This window comes from Rhinolophus ferrumequinum, chromosome 9 (genome assembly GCF_004115265.2).
Source record: "Rhinolophus ferrumequinum isolate MPI-CBG mRhiFer1 chromosome 9, mRhiFer1_v1.p, whole genome shotgun sequence".
NCBI classification, from domain to species: Eukaryota; Metazoa; Chordata; class Mammalia; order Chiroptera; family Rhinolophidae; genus Rhinolophus; species Rhinolophus ferrumequinum.
In genome coordinates this window covers 21,718,142-21,740,363 of record NC_046292.1, presented here as the reverse complement: position 1 = coordinate 21,740,363, position 22,222 = coordinate 21,718,142, and the positions used below count along the sequence as shown (strand labels likewise).

Genomic DNA, 22,222 nt, shown 5'->3' with positions numbered 1-22,222 from the left:
GAACTCTTTTCATCTTTTTTCAGTCTCTCTCCTCCTACCCCAGGCCCAGTTATTCTCCTCAGGGCATCCTGAATTCCGTGGGGACAGTTACAACAATTGTAATGAGATGGTGAAATTAGTCATTCTGGGGATTCTTTGTTTATGGCCCCCCTACCCCCCGTCAGACTTGAAGGCTCCATGAGGACAAGCACCTTCTCTGTGTTTCCACCACTGTTATCCCCAGCAGCCAGACCCACACCTGGCACGTAGTCGATACTCAAAACAAATGTCTGTAGAATGAATGAATGTGTACAGGTGTGTGTCAGTTTGGAGGTGTGGGCCTGTGTGTATCTCGTGTAGGTGCAGCAGTCCTGAGGGCCCCGGGTGGGCAGCAGGTGGTCTTTCCCCTGAGCCTCCGGGCACCCTCCCTGTTCTACCCCCAGACGAGTATTTCCTCGGGGGCTCCCCAATGAGTTTGCCCTGGTGCTGACACTATTGCTGAAGAGACACACCCACCAGAAAACATGGTATTTGTTTCAAGTGACCGACGGAGATGGGTACCCACAGGTGAGCCCCACTCCCACCCCCATTTCTCGTGGGGCCTTGAGCAGTATCAGTACAGCCCAACTTCTGTCCAGGCTTGGCATTTCTGGGGCCTCCCTGCTCCATCCCAATGCCCATCCTCGAGGCCACCCCCACCCCACCAACACCTGTCTCATTCTGTCAGGATGAACTGCTCTGTGACCACCAGTAGCATTCTTCCCTTTCTGGGCCTCAGTTTCCCTTCCTGTGAGATGAACTTAAGGGCCCTTAACTTTGCCCTGCTGTGGCTCTGGCACTCTGATTCTCTGTCCTGCATCTTTCCCAATTCCATACAGATTTCCCTAGAAGTCAACAGCCAAGAGCAGAGCCTGGAGCTTCGGGCCCAGGGCCAAGATGGCGACTTCGTGTCCTGCATTTTCTCAGTGCCCCAGCTCTTCGACCTGCGTTGGCACAAGCTGATGCTGAGTGTGGCAGAACGCGTGGCCTCTGTGCACGTGGACTGTACCTCAGCCTCCTCCCAGCCTCTGGGACCCCGGCGACCCATGAAGCCTGGGGGTCATACTTTTCTGGGCTTGGATGCTGAGCAGGGCAAGCCCGTTTCAGTGAGTACTAGGCTGGGCTCTGAGCTCCGCTCGCGCTTTCTGGGAGCCTGCATGAGCTCTCCAGAATCTGTGACTCGGTCCTGGCCTTGCTCAGAATCCTCTCATGGTTCCCCACTGCCCTCCAGATGCACCTGGCATTCAAGGCTCTTCATGATCTGGTTCCTCTAACGTCTGCCGCATCGTCTTCCTTTCCCTCTCTCCATGCAGCTCTGCTCTGGTCAATTCCATTCTTTTCATCCACCTCACCTAGTACTTTCACACCTCCATGCCTCCACCTATGCTGTTACCTCCACCTGGAATGCTTTTCCTTCCATACCCATCTGTTAAATATCTACTAGGCCTTCAAGGCCCCGCTTGAAAGGAACCTCCTCTTTTCCCGCTCCTCTGGGCCAAAGTGAACATTGCTCCCTCCTCTCCCTCTTTCTTGCACATGCAGTTTTGTTTTCCTTTTGGTGATAGCTATGTTCTTGATGGTCTCTCAGGCCAGACTAGAAACTCTCTGAAGTCAAATCTTGGGGTGGAGCCATCTCCGTGCCTCAGGGGGGGCCAGGACACAGAGATAATTACTAAAGTGAAGTGAAACTGACTCGTGTGTCCCCTACAGTTTGACCTTCAGCAGGCACACATCTACTGTGACCCGGAGCTTGTGCTAGAGGAGGGCTGCTGTGAGATTTTACCAGGAGGGGTGAGTGGCCTGGCACCAGCACAGCTGGGGGAGAGGGGAGTTGGGGCACTGCCCAGGGGTACAATGTGCTGGAGATGGTGGACCAGGAAGGGGATGCCTAGAGATCTTAGGATGAGTGTGGGGGATGGGAGGGCGGTGCCTTCTGTGCTGACCCCAGCCCTTCCTCCACACTGGGCAGTGCCCTCCAGAGACCTCCAAGGCCCGCCGGGACACCCAGGGCAATGAGCTCATCGAGATCAATCCACAGACTGAGGGCAAGGTCTACACGCGCTGCTTCTGCCTGGAGGAGCCTCAAAACAGCCAGGTGGGTGGGTAGGACAGGCAAAGTGAGACTACCCTCCCCTCACCTGACTGAGGTCTACCACCAGGGTCAGTTGTGCCTGAGAGGGCATGGAAGCCCTGCCTATTTCTGTACCCCCATAGGATTCAGAGAGGCAGAGAGACCGCTCACAGAATGGCCCTGTGCCTGCCCGCCTGTTGGCATAGAGAGTTGTGCCCTTCTAGCTCTGGCACTACCCAGACCCTCACTGATACCACCCTAGACCCTCCTGGTGAGGGCAGGATGAGGCTTGTACCTAAAGGCAGTTTCTTCAAGATGGAATACCTGCTTCCCTCAGGACTTGCTCACTCTCCTGGGCCCAGTCCCAGCCAGTGCCAGGCTGGTTTTCTGCCCAGCACCATGGCCAGCTGCCCTGTTCACTTGCAGGTTTTTTAGGGGTGTCAGGGAAGCCCAGTTCCTCCCTTAGCCCCACTCCCTGCCTGGGCAACCTCCCTGCCTACTGGGCACCATGCCCAGCCCTTGGCTGCAGGAACACAGGATCTCATTGATTCATAGTCTTGTTTTCTCCGACATCACGTGGGTAGGAGAAAAAGGAGGGGTATCTGTGGGGTGCCCGGGGCCTGAGCTTCTCTTGATATCCTGGGAGGTGCCAGATGTCAGGCTGAGGGGTACCTGGGGTCCATGCCCCCGCCTGAGTGCACCTTTCCAGCATAGGCCCCAGAACTTTCCTTCCTAGAGTTCCCTGTTACTCTGTCTACCCAGGTGGATACCCAGCTGACGGGAAGAATCAGCCAGAAGGCAGAAAGGGGAACAAAGGTAGAGATGGTGGGTGGCTGGGGGAGCCCATGGTGCCCTCTGTTTGCCCTCCATGCCCTCTGTAAACTGCTTGCATAAGACATTCTACTCCCACGCTCGTTCCACCTGCCCCCACTCCTGGACAGAGCTTAGGATACATAGGTGCCAGCTCTGAGAAGGAAGAATGAGTGGGGGCGAGACAGACACAGTACCTGGCACGACCAAGGGCACTATCAACCGCTTCAGGTGGTTCTTGGGTAGAGGTGTTGGAAACAGTGCCTCATCCCCTCCTTTCCCAGCTCATCCCCATGCCCTCTCTCCTCCCAGGCCCGTCAGGAGGTAGCTCCCAATGAGGTAAGCCTCCCATCTAGACGAGCAAAAAGAGCTCAGTTGAGGAGGTGCCAGCATAAACCCTTCGGACAAAGCTTTTGTGGCACTTGAGCGTGAGCATGAGGGTTTTAGGATGACTACACAGCTCCCAGAATTCCTTGGGGGCCCGACGCTAGGTCCTGTCTGCCCATCGCCTCTTTTTGGGAGGGCAGGGATTTTGGCCCCTGACACTCCTGCTGAATTGGCAGCAAATGGTCACGGGCATCATGGGGAGGGCCCAGGACTTGGCCGTGGGACCCTGGATTATGGGCTTCATTCTGCCCTGCCATGCTGTGTGATCCAGAGCCCATTGCTATTTCTCTCTGGGCTTCAGTTTCCTCATCTGAGAAATGGCTTGGTTCTAGGCGGGTGGGAGTTGAAGGATGAGGCTTGTTGGATAGGATTTGTATCTTCATGCTCACTCAGACTCCATCCAGGTCATATGTGGTGTTCTGTGCAGTTGGTGTGTGTGCGCGGAGGGATGGGTGGACAGGGTTGCTCCCGAGCTCATAGAACTGACCTCGTAGCCTGTTCTTCCCTTTCAGTGTCCACCCTGTGTCCATGGTGCCCAGGAAAGCAATGTGAGTGACTAGAGGATGTCAGGGTGGGGTGGGCACTGGCTGGGAGTGGGCGTTGCTTAGAGGTTGGCTTGCAGCTTCCTGCTTAAGGACAAGGGGGTCTTTGTGCACTTTGACACACACTCTCTGTCCTTCCCCCAGCCCTGGGCTTGACCCCCACCCCCATCCCCACCACGCCAGGGCTGAATGGAAGGAAGCCTTGTGGCCTGTGATCTGGGCCATGTACTGGGATCCAGGGTGGAATGGGGACAGGGTGGTGGCTGATGGGATCAGGACCTTGGTTGCTAATCCCAGCTTGGCACTCCCCACAAGAACTCAGGCCTGCTCTGCTTGAGTATTTCTCACATTATCTTGGAGGATTGATTAGATATGCGGAAGGGTTCAGGGTGACACAATCCAGTACTTGACCCCAAAACACACGTCAAGGCCTCCCCTCCTAGCCCTGTCTAGGTGACCCTGGCCCAGCCTCCCTCTGGGGGTCCAGAAGGACTAGGGGGAGGGGCTCAGAGCAAGCACAGCTGGTGCCTAACTGTCTCCTCAGTGGGCAGCGTGAGTCACCATTTTCCCCAGGTTTGACATTCTGAGCTGACAGCCACATTGGTCCACAAAGGGCACAGCCTGTCACCCCTCAGCTCCAAGCCCCTCGACCTTGGGGGATGTCAGGAAGTACACCCTCTGTTGCCTGTCCCTCTTCCCATTCAGTTCCCCACCAACCCTGGTAAGGTTGATAGTCCCTAGATGTGCAGGGATTACCATGGCAACCGAGCAGCCATGTTATCATTGCAACTGGTGGGTGGCGTTCCGAAGCCAGGCAGCTTAGAAAAGGTAGGTCAGACCCCTCTGCAAGTTTAATAGCCTTAGGATCCGGTCAGCCCGCTGGTTGCCTGGGAGGCAGAGCAAGGGCTGGGATTCTGCCTGCTGGTCCTGCCACCACGCTGTGTGACCCTGGATAAATTGATAGCTCTCTCTAGGCCCTTCATTTCCTCTCCCTCCTGAGATGTAATGTTCTCTCCTTTGTCCCCAGGTCACAATTGGTCCCTCTGGTCTCAAGGTGAGTCCCAGAGGGAGAACAGGATACTCTTGCCTTCTTTGGTGGTCCCAGCCCATCCCACAGCATGTGACTCTGTGGCTGCGTTTAAATCAGGGCTACCTGAGCCTGTATGTATGTGTGGTGATTAGGTGTGTGTGTGTGTGTGTGTTGGAGAGAGTGGGGGTTGGGCGTGTATAAGGATGTTAAGAACTGCCCTTTTCAGAGACCCTACTGCACATCAGGCACTGGGCCATACATTTGCACATCTGTGACGTTCCTGAAACCCCTCAAACATCTTGTGGGGTGGGCATTATCATTTTACTTCAGGGAAGTCTAAGGCCCAGCTGTGCCCACATGTAGGAGCAGGTGTGTCAGAGTGATTGTGTGTGGGTTTGGCTACATGCATCTCTGGACACATGTTTGCACATGTGCAGCCCGCTGCCGGGATGTTGAGGGCTGAACTCATATACTTGTGGGCCTGACAGGACCACAGTGCTTGTGAGTAATGGGGTTGGCAGCACGTATGCAAATGTGAGGTTGTGCATTTGTGCGTGCCCATGAATATACAATATAATTCTTGGGGCTACCTTCATGTGAGTGCTGACAGTGCCAGCTCTGTGCTGAGCATGCTACCTCCAGCATCACACCTTGAGGTAGGTGCTAACATGAACCCCATTTTATTGACGAAGAGACTGAGGCTCAGAGACGTCACATGACTTGCCTTGAGTCACATACTAAACTGGTGGAAGCAGGATTTGAACTCAAGCAGCCTGATGCTCAGCTTCGTGGGTGTCACACATGCTGCTCCAACTGTGTCCATGTTCATGCATCCATGTGCCCTGGGGTGTGGTGCGTGTGAGCTAGCATGCCTGGGTAGGGGTGTGAGGGAAGAGCTACCCTCTGCGTGAGACTATAGATTGCCAGATATAGCCTGTGGCTTGGGAGGGACATATGGTGGAATGCATATGGAATCCATGTGCTGTGTGCCTAGTGGGGGTCGGGGTAGCTGTGCTCATTTACATGTGTGGTGGACGGGTGGAGAAGAGCAGATTGGGGAGAGCTTCCTCCAGGTTCCCAAGTGCCCCTTCTGGTCCCAGCGCCGGTTTTGTTCTCATCCGCAGGGAGGGAAAGGTGAGCAGGGCCTGCCTGGCCCACTGGGCCCCAAGGGAGAGAAGGGAGCGCGGGTAAGTGCCCCAGCCATGGCTACTGCAGACCCTTCCCAGCTGTGCCCTGGGGGTGGATTGGGATGTGAGCCACCATCCCATGGTCTCAGACGGAAACCTGTAGCCTGGCCCAAATGGGGGATGAGGGCCAGGCTCTTTCTAGGGATGAGTGTGTGGAAGCTTCTGTTTGCCAAGGCCACCGGGGACTGTGGGATTCCTGTGCCTATCTTCCTCAAAACAAGGCCCTCCCCCTCATCCCTGTTCCCTACCCCTAGGGCAATGACTGTGTTCGAATCTCCCCGGATGCCCCACTTCAGGTAAGACCTGGAGGTGAGGACGACTTTAGGGGGAATATGGGGTCAGCCTGGAGAAGGAGCTGTGCCCTTGGCAGTCCACAGGATGACCCTGGGCCAGCCCGGGGCCCCTCTCAACACCATATCTCCATGTTCAGTGTGCAGAAGGCCCGAAGGGAGAGAAGGGGGAGTCAGGAGCCGTGGTGAGTGGGACCAGGGCTAGGGCGGGGCAGTGGGGCCCTGGCCCAGCCTTCACTTCCTTTTTCACTCCTTCTGTTGTGTCTCCTCATCTCAGGGAGCTTCAGGACTCCCAGGCTCCACAGGCCAGAAGGTAATGGGCCTGGATTTGGGGGAGTGGGTGCCAGGGAGGTCTGTGGGCCCTATAGACATGAGGAGGGACGTGCCTAAAGTCTTCTCAGAGGATGGTGTCTGGGCATAGAATTGGCAGTCCTCTCCGACCCTGCCATCATGTCCAAATCCCCACCAAACCTATAAGGAAGTGCCACAGACCCCAGAGTGAGAGGTCTGACTGGTTTGGGAGTTCTTCCTGTTGTCTGCCGCCTGGGTGACTGAAGCCATTTGATCTCAGAGAGACCATTGGTCTAGAAGGGGGCTGTCGCTCCCTGAGATAGAGCTGCTTTGGTTCTTACAGGCCCTTCCCTCAACCCCAGTCACGTTGTCTCTTCCTTCCCCAGGGCCAGAAAGGCGAGAGGGGAGACGGAGGCATCAAGGGCTCCACAGGAAAGCCAGGCCGAGATGTACGGTGCTTGGGCCCCTCCCCACCACGACCCCCACTTCCCTCAGCATGGCATTTTGGAACACTGGAATTGAACCATCAGAATCCACCCCGATACCCCTGCTCAGACAGAACAGAGACCCAGAGGAGACAGCTGTGCCCTAAGAGGCACAGCAAGGAGGGGGCCTCCTGACTCCCAGCCTAAGAGTCCCTGACCTCTAATGCCCTGCGGTTGACATTTGATGACCTTGGGGCATTGGGTGGAGTGTGGCTTTGGGGAGGTCAGTGAGCCTGCACCTGTCCCAGTGGGGGACTACAGCCCCAGGGAGATGCCAGGCCTCTGCCATTCTTACGTGCCCCTCACCCCCCAGGGCCGGCCAGGAGAGATCTGCGTCATAGGGCCCAAAGGGCAGAAGGTGAGCTGTGGGGGTCTGTGGGGTGGAGAGTGGGTGCTGGACTGAGGGAGCAGCTCTCTCACACCCACATCATGTCTGACCAGGGAGACCCTGGCTTTGTTGGGCCTGAAGGGCTGGCAGGAGAGCCTGGGCCCCCTGGACGACCTGGACTCCCTGGGATAGGACTTCCTGGGGCCCCGGTGAGTACCCCTTGCCCCTCCTGCTGTCCTTTCTTTAGAGACCCTCCTCTTGCCTGGGTAGACATAAGGCCCAGTTCTGGGTCCTGGTCTGGGGAAGGGGCTAGAATAGATATCTCTGTAATGCGAGGCCCCTGGGAAACCTCTACCTGACATGTTTTCTGCCCTCAGGGGGCCCCGGGTGGCCCGCCAGGCCCTAAGGGAGACAAGGTAAGCAGAGACTGGAGCATGGGCTCAGGCGGGAGACCCCTGCTTGGTGGGAGGAGAGGGAGTAATGAGGCCAGGGGGTGGGGGGCAGCTGGTGTGACTGACGTGTGTGGGGGAGGGGCCAGACATTTTCCTGAGGAGGCGGGGCTTCATTCAGCCAGGCCCCTCTGGGGAGTGTCTCCATCCCAGGGGTTGTTGGCCTGTGAGCCTTGGCCTGGATTCTAGCCATGGGGAAGTTTAGTAATGATCAGAGTGGCCTTAACTGGAAGACCTAAGCTCATTTTAGGGCCTTATATACCTTAAGCAAAAAGCCCTGGAAATGTCTGTCTGTCTATCTGCTGTGGCTCCTCAGGGGTCAGCCAGACCACTTCCCAACCTGCTACAGCGGGAAGGAGTACCCAGAATCCTCACGTTTTCCCTTCCTTTGCAACCAGAAGGACTTGGGTTAGACAGGGAGAAGGATAGGCAACAGGAAGGGAGTGATTGCTGACCAAACAGATCAAGAGGAGATGGGAGAGTTGGCAGAGATCGTCCTGCCATCCAGAGAGGGGACTGAATGGGCTGAGGTCTCAGCCGGAGGCCTCCCCGTTAACGCTTCTTCTCACCACAGGGCAGCTCTGGGGCACCAGGAAAGGAAGGTCCTGGCGGGAAATCTGTGAGTGACCCCAGTCTGTTGGGGGTGGGGGCCGCTGCCCACCGTGCCCAGGTCTGCTGTACCAAAGCCTCCCAGAAGTGGGAGGGCAGGTCCTCGGGCCCTCTCTTGGCTCACCAGTCCCTCTGCCGTGGCACTAACACCTACTGCTTCTCCTACAGGGGAAGCCAGGGGTGCCAGGGCTGAAGGGAGAGAAGGTAAGTCCCCAGCTGGGTTGCCCCAGGTTGGGGTGCGAGTGGAAGCTCCTCTCTGGAAGTAACACTGAGCATCAAGGGCCCTGTGACCAGGGGTACTGGACCTTCCTCAGGGCGCTCCCCACCCCCACCCCTTTTTATTCCTACAGTGTGCATGTGTGATTACTAAATAGATAGCCTGGCCAGGGAATTACACAGCTGGGTTCAAATCCGCCTCTGTCACTCACATGATTTATGACTATGGCAAGTTTCCACCTCTGTAAATGAGACACAGTGCTTTCTTATGGCTGGTTGTGAGGATGTAGTTTTGTGATGTCCCAGAATCATAAGTTAAATGAATGAGTCAGTTGAACAGAAAGCCCCTCCAAAGTTTCTGCTGTCCACGTTGGTGTTGGGGCGAGGGTGCTGGCCCACCCAATGTCTAGAGTTGCTTGTCTACCCCAGGGTTTCAGCCCCACCTTGTCCACTCATGGTCTCTCCCTTCTGCTAGGGTGACCCCTGTGAAGTGTGCCCAACGCTGCCTGAAGGGTTCCAGAACTTTGTGGGACTCCCTGGAAAGCCAGGGCCCAAGGGGGAACCAGGTGATCCTGCATCAGCCAGGGTGAGTGCCCAGGGTGGCCAATGAGGGAGCTCCATAAAAAAACCTGGGGGCACAATCATGGAAAGGGGTTGGGCAGAGGGACTGGGTACTTCTCATGGTCAGAGAGGTTGTGGGAAGAGGGTCCAGACGCTTAGCTTCATGATGGGAGCTGAACCATAGAGTTTGAGGCTGGGCTAGAAGGCCACCCCACGTCTCCATGGCAACCCCCTGTTTCTGAGGAACTGCTAAAATGCCTTTTGGGCAAGCTGGGGTAGAGCCAACCCTTATAGTAAGCAAGGCTCTGTCCTCCTCCTGGGATTGGGTGTTGGTTAGGAGTGGTGGAAAGGAGTGGGCAGGGCTGGGTTAGGGTCCTGGCCTGGACTCCCCACCCCATTCCCTCAAAGACATTTTCTTTCAGGAGAGCCTGGGAGTTGTTGGACAAAAAGGTGATCGGGTATGTATAGGAACTTTCTGGTGGGATAGCTTAGCCTTGCCTCATTTCCTCCATCTGTTATATGCTTGATGAGCTCTGGCTCTGAGGTGTTGACCTTGAAACCCCTAAAACCCTTGGGTATTTGAAGCATTCGTGGTGTGTGTGTGTGACATTGTTGTCCTTCTCATATATAGCTAGGCAGTTTGGAGTGCCCCAATACGCCCAGTTTCAGCTCATGAACCCTTTTTCCCTGCAGGGAGACCCTGGCATCCAAGGCCTAAAAGGAGAGAAGGTGAGGGAACCCTAGTTCTCTGGCTGCACCTCTCTAACTACGAGGAGACTTTCTGATCCCTTCTCTTCCTTCCCCAGGGGGAGTCCTGCTTGTCCTGCATCTCAGCTGTGGGGAACCAGCATCTTGGGCCTTTTGCGGGGGCCAAAGGAGATGTGGGCTCCCCTAGCTTCGGTTTGCCTGGCCTCCCGGTGAGTGACTGCTTCATCCTAGCCCAGCCCAGTCCAGCCCAGCCTTGCTACATGGTGGTCTCCCTGGCTCCTTAGGCCCCTGAATCTCAAGGTAGAGACCAGGAGGGAGGCCCCGAGGCAGGTGTCCCAGGCCTGCAGCCTGGTCCCTCCTCCATTCCTGTACTGTCTCGGGTTACTTGCCCCTGGAACTCCCTCTTAGAACCTCTCAGTGCCCAGCTGTATAACAGAAACAACTGTCTAGCTACCTGCAGGGCTGTGGGATTCATAATTCTGAGCTGACTTTCTGAGCTGACTCTTTCTGGTGGACACTGGGACCCACGGGAGTTTTGGAGGGGTGGGAATGGGGAGATGCTGTCACTGTGACTTTATTGTCTTTCAGGGAAAAGTTGGGCCTCCAGGGCCAACAGGGCTGAAAGGAGAGAAGGTGAGACCTGGGTTAGGTGTCAGGGACACCAGGGCTTCTTGGCAGAGAGACAGGGGAGAAGCCCTGGGCAGGGAATTGGGACAATATAGATAAGAGATCAAACTGTACGTCCACGGTGAAATAGATTCATCAGTGTTTTGCAGACTGGAGTCAGAGAATTTATTTCTCTGAGAGCCCTCATGTTCTTCAAGAGAATTCCTTAGTGTTGTATTTTTAATTTATTGATAATCTAAAACAATTCAGTGTATTCAAGATGACCTTGTAATAAAATGATGATAGTACTTCTTTCCCACTAATTATGTGCCAGGTACTATTCTAAGTGCTTGTCTATGTATTAACTTGTTTCCTCCTTCCAAAACCTTATGGGGTAAGGACTCCATTATTCCCATTTTATGGGTGAGGAAACAGAGGTACAGAAAGGCCAAGTAAATTGCCCAAAGTCACACAGGTGTTTGGGTGCAGAAGTGGGATTTGAACCCAGGAAGTCTGGCTCCAGAGTCTGTAATCTGCATCACTTGACTTCAGTGCCTGAGTTACCATTTGTATTGATGGTTGCATTAGAGAAAAATCACAGCATTGAATTTATGATGCAGCGTTATTCAAATGAGGGGTTCTGTGGGTGTACGCGTGTTCAAGTGAGAGAAGCACTGAAATGTAAGTTCAGACTCAGCTCTCCCAGGCATACCACTTGTTCTTTCTCAAACAGACCTTTGCACCCCTGCTCCACATCTGTTCCCTCTTCCAGTCTTCTCCAGCTCAGTAAGAGGCACATACCCAAGTCCTAAAACCCCATACCTGACACATCCTTGAGTCCTCCCTTCCCTATGTCATCTCCTCTATCTGACGGTTCTGCCAACTGCATCTCTCCCAAGCCACCCTCCCTTGCTCCCTTCATCTAGGCCCCTATCATCTTTCACCTGGACAGTGGCAACAGCTCCCTGTTAGGCCTACCTCTGGCCACTGCAGCTCTTCAAGAGTGCATTTGTCATCTGGTACCTAACATGACTCTGTGAAAAGAACTTGGGTCACATTATTTCCCTGCTTAAAATCCCGCCATGACTCAACTTTGTACCAAAGGCCTGCTATGCCTAAGAAGACCCTGCCTGCCTTTTGAAGTCCATCTGCTTCTCCTCTCCCCATTTCCTGCTCTTTAGATACACTGTTCTCCTTCCATTCGGGACTATGCCAAGACGGTTCCCACCTCTTAGAGTTTGTACTTGCGGCTCCCACTGTCCAGAACATTTTTCCTCTCTACCTTCCCCTACTCTTTCATTGGCTGGCCTTATTCTAATCTTCCTGATAATTGTGGTTAATACTTATCTGACCACCTTGCCTGAATGGCTTCCCCACCAGCTTTGCCTCATCACCTTATTTATTTCCTTCATAGCACTCATTGTTATCTGCAGCGACTATTGTCTAAAAAGTTCTTATTGGCCATCACGAGTGTGTAGGCTCCACGAGTTGTGTTTGTGTTGTTCGTTGCCACATCCAGGCACCTTGCCCAGCGTGCAGCACACATAGGCACCCGGTGAACCGCTGTTGGATAAATGAATTCATGATCCTTGTGTGCTGGGTCAGGGCTGAGGGTGGGGCCGGGATGCCATGCATCGAGACTGGGGCACACACAGGCTGGCTACAGACTCCCCTGAAAACTGGGGTTCCCCGGCCAGGAAAAGAGAGGTAGTCTGGCGATCCCAAGCAGCTACTTTTGTAGTTTGGGTTTGGGATTGACCTAGCACTATATGCCTTTCCACTTTGCCCCTGTGTTCTCTGCTTTGCCCTCAGGGTGATTTCGGGGAGGCAGGGCCAGCAGGAAGTTCGGTAAGTGTGCTTGGGATGGCAGCAGCTCTGGGAAAAGGACAAGGTGGGAGGTGCTGCCCACTGCCAGGGAAGTGACAAGCCTGGAGGCAGTGCCCCAGCATGGCCCGGGGAGATGCTAGGGATCACACATGGCTTTTTATCACACAGGGGCCGCCAGGGCCAATGGGACCTGGAGGCATCAAAGGGGAAAAGGTGAGTCTGGGGACGTTCCCCATGCCACAGCCGGGGTGAACTTCCTCAACAGACACTCATCTTGCTCTCCTCTGAGGCGCCCCACTGCCTCACAGCGGACACCCTAACATGGAGTTCAAGACCCCTGATGACTCGGCTCCCGCCTTCTTTCTTTTAACTTGTTCTCCTGCAATCTCTCTTGAGACATCCCTGACCCAGTGGAGTCAGGCATGGCTACATCTCCTGATGCCAAGCCTGGCTTGGGGCACCCCCAACCCTGTGTCCTTGATTGGCAGGGGGAGCCTTGTGAACCGTGTGCAGCTCTGTCCAAACCTCAGGATGGGGATGGCCACGTGGTGGCCTTCCCTGGGCCTCCTGGAGAGAAGGGAGAGCCTGGGCCTCCAGGCTTTGGCCTGCCAGGAAAACAGGTGAGTTTCAGGGCCTCTGGAGTGGGCATGCAGACAGGGCTCAAGACAGGGGTGGGACCCCATCTCGGTGGGTCTCTTGGCTCCCTGGGCAGTGGGGAGTAGGTGGTAGTGTGTGGAGGGGCCAATGCCTTTGTCCCCAGAGAAAGCTGGCCTGACAGGCCTCTGCCCTTTATCCTGGGACACAGCATGGCAGGATGTACAGAAAGAGTACATCCCACCTGGGACCAGACAGACCAGGATTCAAAGTCCATCTCTGCCTTTTACTAGCTCTTTGACTCGAGCAAATTCCTTCTTCTCTCTGTGCCTCTGTTTTCTGTGCATGGTGGTATTGTAAAGCCTAGGAATGGTGTATATGAAGCACTTAGCAACACACAGTAGATGTTCAAGAAATGATAGTTACCATTGTGGTGATCATTATTATTACTGCTTTACTAAAACAGTAAACACTGACGGTGTACCCGGCGTGCCATGCACTGCTTCACGACATTAGCTCATCTAATCTCAAGAACCCTACGGGGTAGCAGACCTATGCTATTTTATCACCCCCATTTGACAGATGAGGAAACTGCGGTACAGAGAAGTTAAATAACTTGCCCAGAGTCACCTTAGCAGGAGTCTGTCTCAAGTCTCTTCTCTTAATCTATACAGTATTTCCTCACTAGAGTGAGGGCAGAGATTTTTGTCCATTTTGTAGATTGTTGTATTCCCTGGGGTCTAACGCAGTGCCAGACACTTAGGGGTGTCTGGTATGAGTGAATGGGTGCGGAAATGCTTTCTCCCCAGGGCAAGGCTGGAGAGCATGGATTGAAGGGGCAGAAGGTGAGAGAGCCTCAGTGGGCGTGGGTGGGCACCACCTCCTCTCAGATGCCCTTCCCACCTCCTTTTCCTGATTGCCCTGTGCCCACTCTCCACTCCCTGCCCAACCTCCAGGCCCAGTGAAGGGCTCTTGAGTGCCTGCAGGTCCCAGGAGGGAAGCCGGCCCATAGCTGGGTCACTTCTGCCCTCCTTGAACCCAATTCTTCCAGGGTGATGCAGGAAATCCTGGAGATCCCGGAACGCCAGGCATCACGGGGCAGCCGGGACTGTCGGGAGAGCCTGGGGTTCGGGGCCCCGTGGGGCCAAAAGGAGAAAAGGTCAGTCAGGCAGGGGGCAGTTTGTTACATGAATAAAAAGAAATCAGTCTGAGAGCTAATGAGGACTGCAGTCAGGATGCCAGAAGCACTGGGGGTGTGTGGTGGGGGGTGCCTCAGCTCTTCTCCAAGAAGGGGACAAGAGCTGGGAGTGTCAGGGGCCTAGTTTGATTTCCCACACTGAGGTGGGGGTAGCGGAGGGGCAGAGCTCTCAGAGGGGCACAACGACCCCCCCTTTCAATGCCGCCTCCTGGCTTGGCTGCCAGCCCTGGCTCACTGGCTCCTGTCTGTACCCATCTCTGATAGGGTGATGGCTGCACTGCCTGCCCCAGCCTGCAGGGGGCGTTGACCGACACGGTGGGACTGCCCGGGAAGCCTGGCCCCAAAGGAGAGCCAGGCCCTGAAGGTGTGGGCCGGCCTGGTAAACCGGTGAGTTTGGGCTGCTGCCAGTCCTCTCCTCCTTCCCTGCCTGGGCTTCTCTTTTCTCCCCCTTTCCGCTGTGGGACCTTTGGGCCATCTGTGTCTTTTAGGGACAGCCTGGTTTACCAGGAGTTCAAGGGCCCCCAGGACTGAAGGGCATCCAGGTAGGTGTGACTTTGGGGGGCCTGGGCAGGTGTGTGCAGGTGAGAGTGGGGGTGGGTCGAAGCATGGAGGCAGTGGGCATGGAGTGGGAAATGGAGACCAGCTACAGAGCAGGGAGAGGGTGGAGGTGGAGGAGGTTAAGGAGAAGAGGTCACGGGTGAGTGGGGAATCTCAAGAAAAGGTTTGTCCTTCTGCCTCTTCAGGGAGAGCCTGGGCCTCCAGGAATGAGAGTCCAGGGGCCCCAGGTGAGTCTCCAGCCTTACCTTTGCCTGCCTGCCCCCTCCAACAACACTTCCATTAGCTAGCTGCCCACTCCCATTCACCCTGAAAACCACAGAGCTCTGCCTGCCCCCAATGCTCAAGGTCATAGTTCTGGGACAGAGCTGTCCAGCAGCCTTAGCTTTGCTTCTGTTGGGGAACTTGGTTTTGATCCCTTCCTCTCTGACCCTCAGGGTCTCCTTGGGGTGCTCTTCTGAGCGTGGACTATCAAATACCCCACCCCAGACCAGGTCTGCCAGTGGGGCAGGGCCAGTGGGGCAGGTTGGCTTGGGCAGCTATATCCCAGTCTGCCTTTTCTGACTTTCAGGGGGAACCTGGAGTCCAGGGATTTCCTGGCATTCAGGTATGTCTGCCTTAGTCTTAAAGGAGGCTAGCAGGGGAAGGGGCCACTCTAGAATAAAGGATAACCAACTGTGCTTCTTTCTGCAGGGGCTTCCGGGACCTCGGGGACCCCCTGGCCCCGCTGGAGAGAAGGGTACCAAGGTGAGCCTCTGCCTCCTTGGGCACTAGGCCTGCAGTGCTTTGGAGTGCTCCGGCAGTGGCCACAGGGGACATGGGAGCTGAGTGATGCCCGTCAGAGGGCCGCCCAAGACCTGACCAGATGCATCTCACCTGCTGGATGCCCCGTAACACTTGTACCCTCTCTTTCACAGGGATCTCCAGGGGTGAAAGGAGCCATTGGACCTGTGGGACCTCCTGGCGCCAGTGTCTCTGGGCCTCCGGTAAGGGTGCTGTCTGCGCTCCATGCGGGGGTGTTGCTGGGACCAAGGGTGTTGCTGCCGGGAAGAGGGCACAGGGCTGACCCTGCCCAACCCCGCAGCATGGGGGATGGGAGGAGAGAGGCCATAGTCCAGCCCAGCCTCGGAGAAGGAAGATGGCACTGTTTCGGGGAGCACCTGAATAATGACAATACTGATCACCAGTATTTTTTAAGCAGTGACTCTTCTAAGGCCCTGTGCTAAGCGCTAGACAATCAGCAATTCACTTAATCCTCATAAGAGCTCTATAAGGGAACGGCTATTATGGTGCCCATTTCACAGGTTAGAAAACTGAGGGCCAGAGAGTGAGGAGGCAGAACCAGGACTTGAACCCAGGTCTGTCTGAATCAAAGCCCATATGTTAACTCTCCCACCCCCACTGCAAGCCTTGGAGTCATTGGGGATCATCTAAACTGATACTGCCCAGTGGGACTGCCAACGATGATGGAAATGTTCTATTCCGCATTGCCTGAGATGGCTGCCCCTAGCCACATGTGGTTTTCGAGCACTCAAAATGTAGCTAGTGTGACTGAGGAACTACAATTTAAATTTCGTTCAATTTTAATTAATTTAAATTTAAATAGCCACATGTGGCTGTTGGCTACCATACTGGACAGCACGCCTATCTAGACCAGCAATAGTTCCAGCCTCATTATCCTGAAAGACCTCCCTTTATTACTGTCCCTCCAACAATTCCCATGTTCTAAAAGATATGCCTATTGAATGAATTGCATAGATAAAGTAATAATAAATGCATTTCCTCATTTTCATTCATCACAGGCCTGTCCAATAACTCCTATTCTACATGAACCCACTAGAATTTTGTGAGATGATATAATTCTAGCCCAAATCAAGCAAATGTTACTTTTCACCCTGCCTGGGCCATGCCAGGTTGTGGGCAAACGTAGAATTTTTCTTGGGCTTTTGATGACGTTGAAAATCGCATCTTTTTTCCTCTGTATGGATCCCTAAAGAAATTCCAGTCGCAGTTTGGGAATCACTGATGGATTCCTCCTGAGGCAACACCGAAGCCCAGAGGGGCCAGGGCCTTGGCCTGGTCCACACAGCCAGGCTGTATTGCCCAGCCGAGCCCGACAGTCAGGGTGCCTGCCTGTCCCAGGGAACCCCGGGGTAAAGCAGGCGTAAATGGGCAGGCAGTCCTGGTCCTTGGGGAGCTTTGAGTCCCATGTGTGACGGTGGCATGTCCCATAGGAAGGCAGCCACTGGAGTGCCCCTGTGTGGCCAGGCTGACCTCTCCTGACCGTCTTCCCTCAAGCTGAATCCCATCCAGGAGGCTCCCCAGTCCCTGCCCCCCACTCACTAGTTGTGTGACCTTAGGCAAGTGACAGTTGCTCAGAGTTTCCAATTCCTTGTTGATAAAATAGGAGCTGAAATAAATCAACGGAGATAACCTTTGTGATACAGAGAATGTGTGTCCAAAACTAAAGGGCGAAAGGAGAGAGCAGGGACTCGGCCACACAGACCTGGGTGCAGTCCTATTGTTGGGTCTAATACAAAATTTCTTTCAGCTTCAGTTTCCTCACCTGTAAAACAGTTCTGCGGGGCTGGGTGTGGGCATTCCATTCAGTGTTCTCCACAGGCACTTACTTGGCCTGGGGTCTGACACCCAGAAGGTGCTCAAGAAATGCTAGTCTTCTTCCTCCTTCCTCCTCTCCTTGTTTCTTGTGCCTCAGTCTCATTCATCCTCTAGAATGCGGGCACGGAGCCTGGGGGCTCCAGGGGAGCTTCTGTGTGTCCCGTAGCCCTCCTTGCAGGTAGGCCCACCCTGTCTAGCCTCACCCACTGACCCTGGCCTCTCTCCCTTCAGGGCCCTGATGGGCAGCCAGGAGAGACTGGACTTCCAGGAACCAGAGGGATGCCAGTGAGTACAGTGTCTGAGGGCAGGAGTAAGCCACAGCTGGCCCTGCCTCTGCACGCTTCTCTACTCACCTCCTTGTGTTTCTTCCCTGTAGGGTGAGAAGGGATCTCAGGGAGAGAAGGTAAGTCCCAATACTCTGGGGAAATCAGCTCTATAGTCCTACCACCCAAGGGAACCTGCATATATGGTAGTGGCCCTAGACTGGACGATGGTAGCTAAGGAGTCATTCTAGTCTCTTTGGTCTCTTTGCCTCCCGCCAGCTCCCTGGTTCCTGGGAGCATGGGCCCCAAACACTCCCCACTTCACCTGGTAGCTGGCCCAGCACTCAACCAGGATCCCAGGCGACCCAGAGGGCAGCCAGCCCCCCATCTCCAGGGGGGCAACTGCATTTTCAAATGGGCACTGAGTCAGAGGACAGGGACAGGAACTGAGGCGGGAAGGACTCGTGGTAAAAGGGCAGAGGTATGAAGGCCTGGGAGAGAAGGGCACAGAAGCCAGGCTGGGCTATCGGAAGTAGGGCTACAGCCGGGTAGAGCTGCGCCTGTACTGGAGGCAAGAATACCTGTGCCGCAGGAGACGATGAAACGCAAAACGCAGTGAGCCGCAGCTGTTGTTTGCTGAGTGTTTGCCGTCTGGCAGGAACTCTACATACACGAATCCATTCCATCCTCACGACAGGCTATGCATTTGGTATTATTAGCCTCACCTTATAGATGAGGAAATTGAGATTCACAGAGGTCGGACAGATGGCCCAAGGGCACGATCATAAGAGGCGGATCCCAGATTTAAACCCTGGCCTCTTCATCCCAGGAGCCTGTGCTGCCTCCCCGATGTCAGTTTCCTTGCCCCTCTCTGACAAAGGCTCTTGTCTTTTCAGGGTGAGCCAGGGGAGTGCTCCTGCCCCTCCCGAGGAGACCCCATTTTCTCTGGAATGCCGGTGAGTGGTGCTGAAAGCCTTCCCCCCAGCTCTGGGGGAGAGGCCTGACTTCCGGCCATGGCCCAACACGCAAGGGCCCTGTAGGGCTTTGCACCCCAGCCAGCTGCCTCCCCATGCAGCCCTGCGCTTGGTGTGGACGTTGCCTGTAACCTCTCCCCTTCTTTTGCGACCCCCACTCCCACCCAGGGTGCTCCGGGACTTTGGATGGGCAGCTCCTGGCAGCCGGGCCCGCAGGTGTGTGTCGCTTGTCTCCTCTGTTTCTCCACTTGTCCGCCAGCGCCCCACGGCTTGCCCACCCTCACACGCTGCCTCCAGCAATGGGGCAGAGCTTTCTTCAGGGTCTCATTATTTCTTCTCTCCCTCAGGGTCCCCCGGGTGTTCCTGGACCACCAGGCCCCCCTGGAATGCCTGGGCTGCAGGTAAAGTGGGAGAGGAGAATAAGAGTTTGGGAGGCAGGGTGCTGGGGCGCATGCTCCATGCTGGACCTTGGGTGTGCCGCTCCCCAGCCCAGCACACACACCTGTCACTTTTCACTCCTCTGTGCTTCTGTGCCCCAGAGTGGCGCAGGGCTTCCACTGACCCCTAGGGCCAGCTGTGTGCACTCCTGGCCCTTTTTCAAGAAATGTCATGTTGTGTGCTAGCCCAGACACCCCACTGACATCTGTTCCAGTCTCAGGCCTCGGCCAGCTGTCAGGAACCCAGAATCTGAGTCAGATAAAACTTTTACGCTGGTACAGAGCTCCTCTGTTTTGGAGCAGTGTTCTACATTTATTTGTGCAACAAATATTTTTGCCCACCTGCTATTTTCTGGCACTGTTTTAGGTGCTGGTGATACAGCAGTAGACAAAAATAAAATCCCTGCCCTCTTGGAGCTTACATTTATAGGAGAGACAGACGATAAGCAAGATAAATGAATAAAATATAGTATGTTAGAAAGTGATACGTGCTAAGGAGAAAGATAAAGCAGGAGTGGGGATCGAAAATGGGAGGAGGGCAGGGAAGAAATTTGAGAAAAGTGACATTTGAATCTTTTCAGAAAGATTTGAAAAGAAGGTGACATTTGAATCAAGACTCCAAGGAAATGAGGAGTGAGCCTGTGAGGGAAAATATTCCTGATAGAGAAAGCAGCAGGTGCAAAGGCCTGGAGGTGGGAATGTGCCTGACGTGTTTGGGGGAATAGCAGGGAGGCCAAAGATAGTGAGGGGAGGGCAATAGGAGTTGAAATTGTGATTAGAGTGTTCATTCAGAGCCAGGCAGCCTGACTTTGAATCCCACCTCTGCTGTGTGTTAGCTGTGTGATGCTGGGCAAGTTACTTACCCTCTCTGTGTCTCAATTCCTTCATCTGTTAAGTGGAGATAATTACAGCATGTACCTCATGGGGCTTTTGTGAGTTTTAAACAACTTAATGCGTGTGAACTGTATAGAACTGTGCCTGGCACATAGTAGATGCGTAGAAGGCGTCACCATCATTATGGCGAACACTATTATTGTCCTGTCTCCCTTCTCTCACTCACTGGAGCTTTACATCAACTCCGGTAGGAAAGTGGGGTTATCCCTAAGTCACAGCTGGGCAAACTGAGGCTCTGAAAGGTAAAGAAGCTTGGCTGAGGTCTTCCAGCTAGGTGTTGGTAGTGCTGGATTGGGCTTCCCAGAACGCAGGACTTTCTTCTCCCCTGCCCTGCCTTTCAGGACAGTTCCCCAGTGGTTTGCAAACCCGGCCCCATTTTCCCGAGGTCCTTAGAAGACACAGGCAGTGAGTGGTCATGCCCCCAGCTCCTGAAAGAGTGATTCTCACCCAAAGAAGCAGAGCAGAATCACATGGAAGCTTTTCACAAACTATGTACTCCCCACTGTCCTGGCGATTTTGCCGTTTCACACACACACACACACACGCACACACACACACACACACACAGACACACACTCTGCTGATGGCCATTTCCACTGGGATCGCAATTCTTTTGTGTCTTGTCCAGAGGTGGAAGTAGAGCCAACTCTGGGTCCCCTATGGGCCAGCCACACATTTATCGAGTGTCCGGGCTTCCTGTTGCACTGCCAGGAAACAGGAATCTGTCTGCAGGGGGCTTGCAGTTTGCTTGGGGAAGCATGACAGTCATTCAAAGTGGTACATTAACAAGTTCACGCTGGTGTAGTGTGAGCCCTGCCAAGACATGCTGGTGGAATGAGGAGCAAAGAGTGACTGCTGAGTCTGATTCCGGGCACCAGAGTCGTCCTCTAGTGCCAGTGCTGGGGACGAAGCCGAGGCTGCCACTAATGGACACCTGCCCTGTGCCAGGTGGGGTGCAGGTCCCCCTCACCAGGTGGTCTCCTGCAGTTCTTTCGAGGAAGGGAGGGCCCAGCAGTTCCTCTCTTTAGATGCAGAAAGAGGCTCAGAGATATACAGCACTTACTGGTCCAAGGCCACTGCTTGGTTATCTCATATAATCCTCTCCCATTTCACAGAAGAAGAAACTGAGGCACAGAGGCTAAGAAATGTGCCTGAGGCTAGATAGCTGGTAGGTAGTGAGTAGCTGACTGGATAGCTCTTCAAGTCTACAGTAGAACAACAGGTGGGACATTTAGTTCGGGGTGGGGAGGGCAAGAAAAGATAATCACCAAGAATCAGGCTTGAAGTAACATGAGCCACGGAGAGTGGAGCAGGGTTTGAATGATGATTTAGGGCATAATTGTAATGCACACATTCAAGGTGTTTTCCTTTTCCCAAGGCCCTGTGCTAAGCAGTTTACCCCGTAAACTCATCAGTATGCAGACAGAATGAGCAGGGCTGGAGGATGCACATGGCAGTGAGAGGGGGTGGGGAGGCTGACTTGGGGTCTGCCTCAGGTCTGATGGAGCCTGGCCTGAAATGGGGGGACTGGGGGGGGAAGGTGGCATGTGCTATTGCTAAGAACTGAGACTCGAAGGGAAGCCAACTCTCAGAGCGGGCCAAGGAAATCCCGCGCGGGCCAAGCAGGGTGAGCAGTGGTGCGTTCATTTAACACGCATTTAATGCGTGCCTCCTCCGTGTCGGACTCCGGGGGTTTAAGAGGGAACACGCTTCCTGCCTCCATGGAGCGTGGAATATGCAAATGTGCATTGTGAGTCTACAAGGGGAACAGAGCGTCTGAGTGGCAAACATTTAACATGAGAGTTCTGTGTGCCACGCTCTGTACTAAGCTCCTTATAGCATGGTCTCCTTTAAGCTTCACCATGAACTATCCCTGTTTTACAGATAGGGAAACTGAGGCACACAGATATATATATATTTTTTACCCCAAGTAACTTGCCAAAAGTTAGAAAGTAGTAGGGATTTGCACCTAGCAAGGTCTGACTTCCACCTTGGGAGTTGCGTGTACGAGTGTCTTTTGAGAAATTATGCTGAAATAGTGGTTAAGAGGGGGTTGAAGCTAGTGGTCCTCATTTGGAATCTCACCTGTGTGCTTTGCTTGTCCTGTGACCTTGGGCAGTTACTCACCTTCTCTGAATTCTTTGCTCTGTTTTTAAGATGGAGTTAACACCTAGCTCACCAAACTGTGATGATTCAATGAGGAAATATAGGAAAAGGACTTAGCACAAAGAGAAACAATAGCTGCTTACTCTATAGAAGAGCCTCTGCCTAAT

General features: G+C 54.2%; 1 protein-coding gene across 1 annotated transcript in view; it reads left to right on the top strand.

The window, feature by feature from the left end:
- COL16A1 (collagen type XVI alpha 1 chain) overlaps positions 1-22,222 on the top strand; it is a 50,471-nt gene that overhangs the window by 4,937 nt on the left and 23,312 nt on the right. The window contains exons 5-43 of the mRNA XM_033115775.1: positions 423-546; positions 858-1,124; positions 1,729-1,809; positions 1,988-2,113; positions 2,852-2,905; positions 3,212-3,238; positions 3,799-3,834; positions 4,856-4,882; positions 5,983-6,045; positions 6,300-6,341; positions 6,476-6,520; positions 6,613-6,648; positions 7,013-7,075; positions 7,425-7,469; positions 7,553-7,648; positions 7,817-7,855; positions 8,463-8,507; positions 8,666-8,701; positions 9,189-9,299; positions 9,697-9,732; positions 9,968-10,003; positions 10,081-10,191; positions 10,571-10,615; positions 12,401-12,436; positions 12,584-12,628; positions 12,904-13,035; positions 13,819-13,854; positions 14,061-14,168; positions 14,472-14,594; positions 14,696-14,749; positions 14,951-14,992; positions 15,334-15,369; positions 15,456-15,509; positions 15,680-15,748; positions 17,613-17,666; positions 17,758-17,784; positions 18,541-18,600; positions 18,787-18,834; positions 18,966-19,019. Coding sequence (XP_032971666.1) covers positions 423-546; positions 858-1,124; positions 1,729-1,809; positions 1,988-2,113; positions 2,852-2,905; positions 3,212-3,238; positions 3,799-3,834; positions 4,856-4,882; positions 5,983-6,045; positions 6,300-6,341; positions 6,476-6,520; positions 6,613-6,648; positions 7,013-7,075; positions 7,425-7,469; positions 7,553-7,648; positions 7,817-7,855; positions 8,463-8,507; positions 8,666-8,701; positions 9,189-9,299; positions 9,697-9,732; positions 9,968-10,003; positions 10,081-10,191; positions 10,571-10,615; positions 12,401-12,436; positions 12,584-12,628; positions 12,904-13,035; positions 13,819-13,854; positions 14,061-14,168; positions 14,472-14,594; positions 14,696-14,749; positions 14,951-14,992; positions 15,334-15,369; positions 15,456-15,509; positions 15,680-15,748; positions 17,613-17,666; positions 17,758-17,784; positions 18,541-18,600; positions 18,787-18,834; positions 18,966-19,019 — 2,569 coding nt within the window. The remainder of the gene's footprint in view (positions 1-422; positions 547-857; positions 1,125-1,728; positions 1,810-1,987; positions 2,114-2,851; positions 2,906-3,211; positions 3,239-3,798; positions 3,835-4,855; positions 4,883-5,982; positions 6,046-6,299; positions 6,342-6,475; positions 6,521-6,612; positions 6,649-7,012; positions 7,076-7,424; positions 7,470-7,552; positions 7,649-7,816; positions 7,856-8,462; positions 8,508-8,665; positions 8,702-9,188; positions 9,300-9,696; positions 9,733-9,967; positions 10,004-10,080; positions 10,192-10,570; positions 10,616-12,400; positions 12,437-12,583; positions 12,629-12,903; positions 13,036-13,818; positions 13,855-14,060; positions 14,169-14,471; positions 14,595-14,695; positions 14,750-14,950; positions 14,993-15,333; positions 15,370-15,455; positions 15,510-15,679; positions 15,749-17,612; positions 17,667-17,757; positions 17,785-18,540; positions 18,601-18,786; positions 18,835-18,965; positions 19,020-22,222) is intronic.